Below are 12580 nucleotides of genomic sequence, written 5' to 3' on the forward strand. Positions count from 1 at the left end.
CTTCTGGGTCTGCTGCTAAGCACACTGGGGTGCCCTCCACATTACTGTGGGATGCTCTATCCGCCCCAGGATCTTAGCATTCATGAGCCGCCTGGTACCTTGAGGTATGTAGAAAAAATATTTAAAGCTGTGTCTATGTCCAAATCATCAAATCTTTCTGAAGCTCTCCAAATCGATTCGGAGGATTCTGGTTCAATTCAGAGAGATTAAAGGGTCTCCTAATTCAATTCAGATTCGGAGATTTGGCCACCGAACTGGGCCGAATCTCCACCGAATCGAATCAGGGACCAAAGCTTCGCACACCGCTACAAGGCTGCTCCAATGTGCTGTAATTACAGCACATCAAAGCACACTCCATTAATTGAGTCTGCTGGAGCATGGTAATTATCATGCTCCAGCAGACTCCAGCATCACACGTATCTGAGTTCCTGCTCTGAAAAATGGAGGTGGGGGCGCTTTAATGTCAAATGAGCTTTAGTTTTGATCTTTAGTTCAAGTGCCCCCGCTATCATTTTTCAGTACAGGTACACTGATACAAATGATGCTCCTGACACTCTAATTATAGCGCCTCTCCCCCCACTCCTGGAGCATGGGTATAAATGCCGTAGAATATCTTTTACTGTTTTAAATGCTTAAACTTTAAGAACCTCAATCCCTGTCAGATGCATCTCAATTTTTATTTATAGAAGCTTGTATATGCATTTTGTGATTGTAAAACTGTTGTGACAATTAATAAATGAATACATTCAACTATATTAAACTTGACCACTCATTGAATTAATTAATTCAAGAAAATGGATTCTCCCAAAAGGACGTCTGGAATACGATATGAATAAATTCAAAAACAAAGCTGGGGCTTCCCATATGTAATCAGCCAACAAAAGTAGGCAAAGGAATGAAAAATACAAAAAGAGATAGAGAAAAAGCAAGCCTGAAAGGATCATAGAGGTGCTGTTAGAAATCAAAAGGCATCTTAGTGAGCTTTGAAGACAGTCACAAAGCCACTTTGATGGAGCTCCAGGTAGATAATTCCACAGACAGAGAAAGTTGTGCTTCAGCAAAACAGACAGAATGTGATCAGGATGCAAGCTTGATCTGGCTGATCTGTTTCCTTGGATGGATACAAAAGAGAAAGGTGTTTTCTCACCTATATAAATCAAGCCTAGATTGTTAAGGGCTTCATAGGTTACGCCAAGAGGTACACTTTAGCACAAATGATTCAAATAGGAAAGAAGAGAGGGAAAATGCAGAGAAAGACCTGGGTTATACTTGTTTTGAACAAATCACCTACCAGCTTTCCATCCATACCAATCGGACCCTAGGGTAATCAAAAGCCAAAACAAAATTAAATGGTTAAAGTATATGAACACTGATGTCAGGGGCAAATATATATGTTAGTAGAACACTGTAGGCTTTAGAAGATGATTTACTGTATGTATGCAGTTAAGTGAAATACCTTAAGGACATCACAGGCACCAAAGTTAAGGAAAAAGAGCAGCAAGAGAAGCAGACCTAAGAGTGTAGTAATAAGAACAATATGGTAAGAAGTAATCAGGCAGTAGCTGGTGTTTGACAGGAAAGTGTTCAACTTGAAATTAAAGATTTGTTAGGCTAACAAACCACAATGGTACGACATGACAGAATATATGAAATAATGCATCTGGCTTATGTATTTTGCTTTAAACAATTAGAAAACCGTATTAGGTAAGCCATCTATGGTAAGGCTGTTATCACAATTATGGCTTCCAGAACACATGAAGACTGCTCTCTAAAATCTCAGAAGTAATTTAATCCACAACTGAGGTTATTACAAGGACTGCTAATAAAAAGGCACCATTTGCCAACAATTACTACATTTCAGTAGCTGAGGTACTGACATTTTCCCTATACTTCACATATTTAAAAAAAACCTCCACTAAATATTGGCTTTTGCTTAGTGACAGCTGAATCTACTGGCACACAATAATGCACAGATTATTTTTACTACCCAATAACCACATTCTGATTTCAGTTACATGGATGTATATTCAGTGAAACTCCATTAACTTCAACAGATTTATTTTGATCCATATTGATATAATTCTGATTCTGTCCCTTTCTGACGTATGTGATGTTAACATTCAGCGAAATATTATTCTTTAAGATTTAGGGCCAGGTTGTCAAAAGCTGTCAGCACCCACAAATGGAAGCTGCTTGGTGTCGAGCTGCTTTGAAAATATGAGTCACTTGTGTAGGATACCTAAATGGGAGAGGCTGAGAGCTGAATTCTTGAATATGGTGTTCGGCAATTATGACAGTCTTCTGAAGTTACAGGCTGTATGTTGGTTTCCCCTTCATTTAGTTAGCGATGTATTTATGCAAAATCCTTAGTTTTGTGCACTGGGACATTGTGATTCACATTATATAGAATTAGGTTTTGATATGATATTTTAATGACAAAATGAGAATTTTGCATCAAGAAGGAACACAGCATCAAATGGCAATATTTTGCAAATCATTATAAGTCCTCGATGTACTGCAAACTAGGTCCACAGTCCAAATGAACTAATCTAATGCTAAATAATCTAATCTAATGCTATAATTAAAAGCAATTCAACACCCTATGTACATCTTAGATAGCATCTCTATAGAGATACTGGGTTTCAGTTCAAATGAATAAAGAAATTTGTACAACTTGGAGCCACTGTTTCATGCTGTTGGCAGAGTCAGGCAGACATTGGTGCAACAGTTACATGTGGGTCACATTTTCTAACTTTTCTTCACATTTTGAAGAGCTATGACCATAATTTTTAAAGCAGAAGCATAATTCTGACATTATCCTGTAATGCCAGATGCTTTGGATCTAATCTTTGGTCTATATCTGCACTAAGCCAAACCAAATAGAACAGAGAACATGAATGAAGAAACTAGAATACTATCAGTCCAACAAACACAGTTCAAAGAAAGCTAACTCATGTCCTGTGCCTAAAACATAAATGGCTTTAAATGTGTAGACACTTTTAAAGTTTAGCAGTAAACAACTGCAGCATCATGAATGGCAGGAAACATGCTGTACAGCAAACAATTTGGAAGTACTGCTTCCAAGAATGAGATTTTCTTTTGCTCCTTCATTTATAAAGCTGTACACCATATATACAATGAAAAATATACTTAAAAATGGCTATTGGTGCCTCCCTTTTAGAAGAGTTATTCTAAGACATGGAAGAAAGTTTATACTTGCCTTGAGATGCTGCAAAAGTTTTTATTTGGTCTCATGAAAACAAACCTCCTTTCTTCCCCTCTCCCAATAACAATTGTTATTAATGCATAACAACTAAAATACATTATCCAATGTACTGAAAAAGATAAGAGTTCACTATTACACTTCATCAATATCTCCTAACCCTGATATATAACATATGCATCAGCCATGAACAGGTGTTGTTCATTTCTACTGATGGAGACTTATGAGAAATGTTCACTAGTAGAACTCTTTCCAGGAAAGAGAGCACTCAGGCATTCAGACTATAGCCACTCCCTCTTCCCTACTCTCTGAATCTTCCTGAGACAGGGCTGATCCCAGTCTGGGAAAATCTGGGAGACCAGTGGCTGCTTTGCCCCTCTGTGTCCCCAGGGGAGTGGAGCAGTGGTAAAGAATCCCTGCACCTTCCCCAGGTTGGGAGCAGAGTGGAGGAAAGAGCAGCACAAAGCTCCCACTCTTTTCCCCAAGCCAGTCTTCTGCATCCAGGACCCTGGTCTGGAGAGTGGGTGGGGAACACCTGGCAGCTGCCCCTCCACTCCTCTCCTGATCTACAGCAGGGATGGGAGCAATGGGACAATGCCCTTATGGCTTCTCCAAACCAAGGTGACCCCAGTCTGGGTAAGGCATGGGAGCCCATCCCCACCATTTGACTTCCCCGGGACCAGAAGGAGGTGAGTAGCATCTATTTCCTGTCCCTTCCTGAGCTTGGGTTCACCAGTGTGGGGAAAGTGAGTGAATAGGGATAGCAAACAGAGCAGTTTACAAGCAGTTCACTGGGAGCAAGAGGAGGAAAGGGAAGGAGAAAAGGAGTCAGGCACCAAGCACAAGATCCCACTCCATGAAGGTAAGTGAGCCAGGGCTGCCTGTGTGTTTGGCTTGTTGAGCATTTGGTGGCTGTGTGCATTTTGGGCATGTGCATTGAGTAGTGAGGAGTGGCACTGGCTGAGTAATTGCTGCCTGTGTCTGACAAAAGCCCTAACAACAGGGTAGAGCTAGGCCCAGCAGAGTACAAAAAGAGACTTCCCTGGTGATTAGGGAGTGAGTGAACAAAGACAGCAAGCAGGACAATTTGCAGCCAGATTGCTTCCCCCCTCTTTGAAGGGGAGCCTTTAAGGTAAGCTCTTTCTTTCATTAAGAGTAGCTAACTTATACGCATTTAGTGTAAGTAGCTAAAACTCAGGAGTTAGACCAATACTTAAACCCATTGCTTAACTAGGGTCCTGAGCAAGGGGGACTTCGCTAGGGAGTTTGCCCGGACACTCACTCTCTCTCTCTCTCTCTCTCTCTCTCATTTTTCTTCACTGTAAGCTTGGTGAGCGGAAGCAGGGAAAAGGGAACCTTTTGGAACCAAGGAGCAACAAACAGGCCAGCTTACAGGGGAGTTTGCTAGGGAAGGTCTGCTTAGAAAGAGGGGCAGGAAAAAAGAAGTGGTGGATTAAAAGACCCAGAGAAATGGCTGGAGAACATTCCAATGCCAGAGCCACTGCCATTGCCCACTCTTCCTCTGCTTGCACCTGTGAGGTGTCTGTCTAGGCAGGACTGCTCACTGTTATGGCTTCCCCCCAGGTCCTGGTTTGGTACTGTGGAGACTGCAGCTTACAGGTTCCTTCCAGGTTGGGGAGTGCCTGTGATGTGAGAACGCCTCCCAGGAAGGTGGAAGCTGGAAGCTTGTGACCTTTGGCAACAAGTAGAAGTCATCTCCACCTGCAGTGGTCTACCTGAAGAATAGATATGGAGCCCTAGCAACAGAGGAGGAGGAGCATATTCCACTGGTAGGAGGAGGACAGGGCAGGTCTTCTCAAAGTTGGGAGGACTGACCCAAGAGGAAGCAATGGGTGGTTGGAGACACCCTCCTGCAGGGGATGGAGGCATTCATCTTCTAGCCTGACCTCAAGGAAGTCTGCTGCTTGTCCAGAGCCTGGATCCACGATATCACAGAGAGATTACTGAGACTGATTTGACCCTCTGACTACTACCCCATGTTGCTCATCCATGTGGGCACCAATGGTACTGTGAAGGGTGACCCTGAGTGGGTAAAAAATTACTACAGGGCTCTGGGTGAAAAGGTGAAGGGGGCAGGGACTCAGACAGTGTTCTCCTCAATCCTTCTGGTCAAGGGGAAAAGCCTGGGCAAGAGCAGAGGCAGATTAATGCGTGGCTGCACATATGGTGTCGTCAGCAGGGCTTTGGCTTCTTTGACCACGGCATGTTGTTCCAAGAAGAATTGCTAGGAAGAGATGGGATCCGCCTGACAAAGAGAAGGAAAAGCATCTTCGCAGACAGGCTCACTAACCTAGTGAGGAGGGCTTTAAATTAGGTTTACTGGGGATGGAGACCAAAGCCCTGAGGTAAGGGGGTGGCCTGAAGGAAGCACAAACAGGAGGGGAGCCTTCTCCTCTGTTGCCCTACTTTCTATTCTTCCTGAGAAAGTAGGGCAGTTGGCATAGGAAGCATAAGTGGAGGGAGAAAATATAATTTGGGGGGGCTGAGTGTGTGTACATGCAAGCATCCCACCCCCCAGCAAGTAAGTCTGTCATGGGAAAGAGGTGGGGGGGCAAATTGAGGCCCCCATGGTGAGGGAGGGAGTGGGGCAGGGGCTGGGGTGAGTCACGGGACACTCGGAGGCTGGGCAGCTTGTCCAGGGATGTGGGGGAGCTCCCACCCCATCACTGTGCGCACCCCTGAGGCAGGAAAAGGGGGCATGTGCCCTCCCAATCAGTGCATGGGGTGGAGGTGGGTTGCTGCTGAAGGGGCTGCGGTCTGCACCCCACTGGTGGTGCCCTAGGTGTGATGCCACGTGCCTTCTGCATGCTGGCTGTGCCACCTGCCTGGCGGTGGGAAGCAAATGGCATTGCGCAGCTGCCAGGGCACCGGCAGCAGGGTGCCGAGTGCAGCCCACAGTGACAGCCCGACTTCACACCGCACTCAGCACAGATCAGGGGGAACGTATCACCTGTGCCTGCCCCAAGGGGTGTGGGCAGCAGGAGCCCTGCCCTTGGGCCCCATTCACACACCTTGGGGCCCCATTCACACCCCCTGTGGGGGCCTCGACCTGCCTCCCCATCTCCCTTCTCTCCCCTGCACCCCTTCCCATTCACACTTTTACTTGCTGGGTGCTGCTCCATATATGGCTGGGCTGGGCTGGGCTGGGCTGAGTTCCCAGCTGCCTGCACACTCTGACTGCTCTTCTCTGTCTGTGCATGCCCCTCTCCTTCTCCCCACCCCACTGCAGCCATCCAAAACCCATGCCTGGGTTGTCTGCATGAAAGACATGTGCCCCTGGAGGCTGGGGGCACACAGTGACTGCCCACAGGTGGTGGTGGTGGTGGGAGTGTAGTGGCAGCAAGTGGGGAGCTCCTGCAGGCAGCCGCGTTGGTGGTGAGGGTGGGGGGGTGGTGAGCACCGACTACCCACAGATGCCGCTGCTGCCCCTAGTTCTCTTGCGGAACTTCAAACACCCTGACATCTGCTGGGAAGACAATATAGCAGTGCACAGGAAATCCATGAATGTTTTGGAGAATATTGGCGACAACTTCCTGGGGCAAGCACTGGAGCAGCCAACTAGGGGCCATGCTTTTCTTGACCTGCTGCACACAAATAGGGTGGAACTGGTGGGGAATGTAGTAGTGCAGGACAACTTGGGCAGCAGTGACCATGAGATGACTGAGTTTAGGATCCTGAGGAGAGGAAGGAAGGAGGGCAACAGAGAAAGGACCCTGGACTTCAGAAAAGAAGACTTTGACTCAGTCAGGGAACTGATAAGTAGCATCACCTGAGAGGCTAGTTTGAGTCCAGGAGAGCCTGCTCTGAAGAAACTGGGTTGTTCCCTGCAATTGTTGAACATCATTCACTCATTACATCAAGGTATGAAAACAACTGTAGTGTATGAAAACAAATAATCAAATACGTCTGACATCAACAATGGGGTGAAGGAATGGTTCCTTAGTATCCATACTTTTTAACATCTACTTTTCATTCCTGCTTCTTCATGCATTCAAGGACAGAAATGATGACATTTATCTTCAAACCAGACTAGAAGGAAGCTTTCAGAAATGTGGACTACATATGTTAAGCATATCAAGAGACTGAACACCTTCTACATGAGATGTCTTCATAAGATCCTGAAAATAAAGTGCAAAGATGGAATACCCCAACACAGAGGTACTGGAGCACACAAGAGTGAGACACTTAGAATCGCTATCAAGAAGAAAAGGATGCGATGAATTGGCCATGACAGGAGAATGGGAGAAGACCGTATCCACAAGAATATTTTGTATAGTGAGTTTCGAGATGGCTGTATAAAGTGGCCTTGCCCTCTACCACAATGTTTGCAAAAACAATATCACGTTGTTCAGCATCAACACAGAAAACTGGGAGGAGTACACAGAATCCTGTATGATCCGGAGAGAACAACTGGCTCTGGGTGCAGGTCAACATGAAGTGGCTTTGATCCAGAGGATGGAAGCAAAGCAAGGAAGAAGAAAGCAGCATGCTGTAAACTTGGAACTACAAGTTAGACAACATATGGATCTGTGAAACTTGTAATAAGCTGTGCCACTCTTGAATTGGACTTGTCAGACACAAATAGATTCATAAGACGTCTAACTAGACTTCTTACATATACACAATGATCCAGAGAATCAACGATTGGCTTCTAGACAGGGAACTCCATCCACAGATGGAAGGATTCAGCCCTTTAGCACGAGGCAACAGCAGGGCAGGACAGGCAGAAAGAGTGAGCAGTGGTTGTGTGTGCAAAGGGTCCAGCGGTGCCATGGCACAGCACTGTTGCTGCTGCTGGGTCTCTGCAAGGAACAAGCCTTGGGAGCTGGGGTTGGGGGATGTGTGTGTGCGTGTGTATGTGCACACGCATGCATGTGTGTGTGTGTGTGCGTATGTGCACACGCATGCGTGTGTGTCTCCAGCCTGGTCCTGAGCAGGGGCATGGCATGCAGAGGGGAGGAGGGGTTTTAGCTGCTGCCACTGCCTCTGGCTCTCTGTAGGGAGCCAGGTTGAGGGTGGGGATGTATGTGTGCATAGGCAGTGGGGGTGGGGTCACAAGGGGGCATGTGCGCCCCCTTGTTTCCACACCAACGGTGAGGGGCAGGGCTGCAACCCAGCCAGAGACAAAGCCCAGCAGCAGAGGGGATGGTGATAGCAGTGACGGAGTGGAGTTGTGATCGCCCAATGTCAGCACTTGCTCACTCACTCACTTGCATCCCCCACCATATGCGATGCATAAGAGAGAGAAAGGGAGAGAGACAGAGATCTGTGTGTCTGCATCCAGCCTGGCCCTAAGTGGGATCATGGTGTGGGAGAGGAGCAGGGTCAGAGCTGATGAGGGGAGGGGAAGGGCGTGGGGAGAGAGAGAGAGAGAGAGAGAGAGAGAGAGAGTATGTGTGCGCACGTGTGACAGATCTTTGCAAGTCTGTGTCCATCTTGGCCCCAAGTAATCCTACCCTGCACCCCTCCCAAGCAACCCTGCCCTGCACCCTTCCCTTCCTCACCCCCAATCCATGGCAGATCCAGGTGGGACAGAAGCCCCCAGCCCTATTGTGGCTCCAGGGAGATGTACATAAATATCTGTTGAAGGAAAATTCATTATATGGTCAGACTTCTGGCTCAGAGAGAACTGTCTCAGTGGCTCTCCTGGTAGAGATAGCTGCTACAATTATAACAATGTTCCTATTTTGTAAATAAAAACTGTTTCAGGGAGTGGTTCTTGCCTGAGAATAAACATTGTACAGAATTTATACTACAAGTTGCCTTACCTTACAAGATTACCTTTAATTTTTTTTATAGCTTTTACCTTCTTCTTAGCGATGTCATGTAATGCCTGCACTATAATTAAGGGTCTTTTCCATTACTAAGTGATTGATTCTGGGTGTTTTATAACTCTTGAAGAAGCCAAAGTGGAATTTCCTACACAACTTAAAATACACACACACAGGGCTGGATTCTGCTGTCTCCAGATTCCATTTGGAACAGGACAGTGGTCTCAGTCTGGGTAAGTGTTCTGGAATTTCTTTATAAAATGTAAGGAAAGGAAAAGAAAAATTATTTGGGGAATAGTGAGTTACAGGAGAAAAATATAAATTGATGTGATATTTAAGATGCTCTTTTTCTTTAGAGGTGTGTAGCAGCTGCACGCCTTGGGGGCTGCAGCCCAGGTAGAAGCAGGTAGAAGGTGAATTCAAGCCTGCTTCAATGGACTGGGCCAGCTGATGATGATAACTGGATGGCCTCACGGGAATAAAAGGCTCCTAGAGAAAGACCAGGAGAAAGACAGGAAGGCTGCAGGGCTGGGGGTAGAAGCCCGCGCCAAAGTACTCTCCTTGGGACAGAGAGCATACGTAGCAAGGAGGAAAGAACAGGCAGGTCGAGTTCCAGATAAGCACCACACCATGGCCACCACACCATGGCTACCTCTCTCCTGGGTTTTACAGAAAAGGCCACAAGGGAAGCTGAGAAACCATGAGTTTGTTGAAGGGAGTTTGTTCCTAGAGAGGAAAAGGAAAGAGCGTAGACAAGCAGCTGTAACACCGAACCTGGATACTCTCTCTGGGTCTGTTTGTGTGGGGGGTTTTTGCTCGCTGTTTGTATTGATTCCTGCAGGAAGGTAGTTTTCCTTGAGAAAATGAAGACTATAAACAAGGAACATTGAGATGAGTTATCCCCAACCCGCTACGCATGGTGGAGAATATGGGCAGTTTAAAGTGAGCTCTAGCATGGAGACCCTGGAGAGAAAGCAGCATGCTGCTGATAAAACACAAAGTACTAAGAGCCTTGTTACTAGAGTGCCTTGACTGCAAGTTGGGGGAACTGGAGGCTAGGCACAAGCAAGATTTTGAGGAACTGAGAAAGGGGCTGGCTAGACTCGCTGCCTATTATGAGGCCTCTCAGGAAGAGAGGCAGGGGCTAGCAAAGCGGTCAGAGACTGAGCACCACAGATGCAAGTAGAGAGAGATGGAGATGGCAACCTTAAAGAGCCAAGTCCTGTGCTTAGAAGCAGAGTTGGAAGGGGCTAAGGTGATATCAGCCATTGTCCCACAACAATGGGCAGAAACGCTGAGCCCTCTTAAGAGAGATGGAAGAGTGGCCAAGCCAGGGGAGGACCAAGAGAAGATCCTCAAAAAGACCACAGTCAAGGGGGAGGGTTGCAGAAACCTCAAGTGACTGTGAGGATGGCTGCCCACACTGGGAGCCAGCAATATGGGTAGTGTTCCTGGAGGTGACTGAGAAAGGTAGCAATGGCAAAGGAGTCCTTTCGCAGTAGCAGTCTCGACAGGAGGGACGCTCCAGAGAAGAGCGGGAAGTAGCCTAGTCGACCACAACCAAGAGTGGGGAAAATGCCAAGACACCCCAAGGAGGAACTGTGGGGTTGAGAGATGGGGAAGAAACCCTAAGAGAGGTGTCAGGTCCATCTACCCAAGCACAGAGAGAGAGTCCACACCTGCATGCAACAGCAAGGACTCAGGAAGAGATAAAAGTGGGGCCCACTCAAAAGTAGACAATCCAACTCTAGTGAGACTAGGGGTGGTGAAACTGCAGGGCACTGAAGAAGTCCTATTCCTCACAATGGAGCACAGTAGACCAGAGTGGGAACCACCATCAGAAACTGTAGATGGAGCACCTAGCAACAAAGGAAAGCCAGAGGTGAGGGCAAAGAAGCCCCTGAGCATGATCAAGAGGAAGGCAAGGACAAGGAATGGCCCACCTCAGATGTCACCCAGACAGGAGTTGAAGCCAGAGGGGAAGATAGTGACAGCACATGCAGAAGTCAGGAAGAAAGATTTGGATATCCTGCCCCAGGATAAGCCAACCACGAGGGTGAGCAGACTTGGGTCCACCATACTTGTGAACAACCTGTGGGAACTTTTACATGTGCTCCAGGGTGGGGGAGGGGGATATTTATGTACATGCTGCATACACTGCAGCATCTCACGCATCAGGATCCCCACCCTTCAAAATAGCGGCAGGAGCACTTGAACTAAAGTTCATTCGAGCTTTCATTCAAGTGCCCCCACCACCATTTTGAACTGTGGGGACGCTGATACACCAGATGTGGAGGCTGGCTGAAGCACAGTAATTACCACACTCTAGCAGACTCAATTAATTGAATCTGCTCTGACACATTGGAATTACAGCACAGCGGAGCACCCTCACAGCACATCTACAGGCACCTTCTATTTCAGAATGAAAGGGAAGAGGCTGAAACAAGTGTTCCAAATGGCAGGAACTGTAAGGTATGCTGAGGTTTGAAAGAACAAGAAAGGGAACAGTTGAGACATGGGGACTGTTAGCTTTGAACACCCCAGCGAAGCCACTCGAGCAGTGGCAATGTTTGCTGGACAGGTTTTATGTTGCAGACCCATGTGGGTAAAAACAGATGGAGACTGCTCCTTACAGAGGCTGCCAAGCAGTGCCACAGCTGCCCTGGGACGTGTGGGATTTGGGGATAGGATATGGACCCAGGAGGAAACTCCCCCCAGTCCTCCATAGAAGGAGGGATTCAAGAACAGAGGCCAACCTATGGGGACACTCGAAAGACTGTGGTTGTTATACTGGATACAGGCAGGAGGTTGTCTCGGAAATAAACAGAAGGGAGGAGATCCCCAGGTAGGATGCCCATTTTAGGCTGGCTGCAGGGGATAGGCAGTCAGATATTAATGAAAGCAGAGAGAGCACTGTTAAGGCGGCCAGAGTAGCAGTTGTGATCTGCCCTAGAAACTAGCCACAGGTCCTAATGGGAAACCACTGCAGGTGGCTGGGGGGAGACACCTGACCAGAAGGGGTGGGGCTTAGAAGATATATAAGCCCAGGGCCTGAGCCACAGCAGACGGTCTGGCCCTGCAGGCAGCAGAAAGAGGAGCTCCTGGGCAGGAAGGCTGCAGGAAAGCAACTGCCTGATACCTGAGCTGCCCCAAGAATTGCAAATAAGAGCCCGCTTTAAAGTGCTGTGCACACACGCCCCTTGTTTCATCTACACATGGCCTAGAGGACCAGAAATGACTGGTAGGGGAAGGAAGAGCTCACCTGGGGTGCTGACAGACGTGGGAAAAAAAACCCAAAAAATCCTGTACCAGAAGCATCAGCATGTAATGTTAACCTGGCTCTGCAGCATCTGTAAAGATCAGGAGCTTCAGTGGGGCTTTTTCGTGAATTTATCTAATAGCTGATTCACTCAGCTATTAGATATAAGGAACTAGCTGGAGTCATTGCAAGTCCCCTGGCATGGCTTTATGAACACTCGTGGTGCTCTGGAGAGGTGCCGGAGGACTGGAAGAGGGCCAACGTGGTTCCCATCTTCAAAAAGGGGAGGAAAGAGGACCCGGGGAA

The 12580-nt window shown here is 47.3% G+C and overlaps 1 protein-coding gene across 1 annotated transcript in view; it reads right to left on the reverse strand.

Moving 5' to 3' along the window:
- The window catches only part of COL25A1 (collagen type XXV alpha 1 chain), a gene marked incomplete at its 5' end in the record, with an annotated part of 779688 nt that overhangs the window by 250352 nt on the left and 516756 nt on the right, over positions 1–12580 (reverse strand). Inside the window, one exon of the mRNA XM_019521958.1 lies at positions 1292–1318. Coding sequence (XP_019377503.1) covers positions 1292–1318 — 27 coding nt within the window. The remainder of the gene's footprint in view (positions 1–1291; positions 1319–12580) is intronic.

The sequence above is a fragment of the Gavialis gangeticus genome, unplaced genomic scaffold (genome assembly GCF_001723915.1).
Source record: "Gavialis gangeticus isolate Ggan-Ray unplaced genomic scaffold, GavGan_comp1, whole genome shotgun sequence".
Classification (NCBI taxonomy): domain Eukaryota; kingdom Metazoa; phylum Chordata; order Crocodylia; family Gavialidae; genus Gavialis; species Gavialis gangeticus.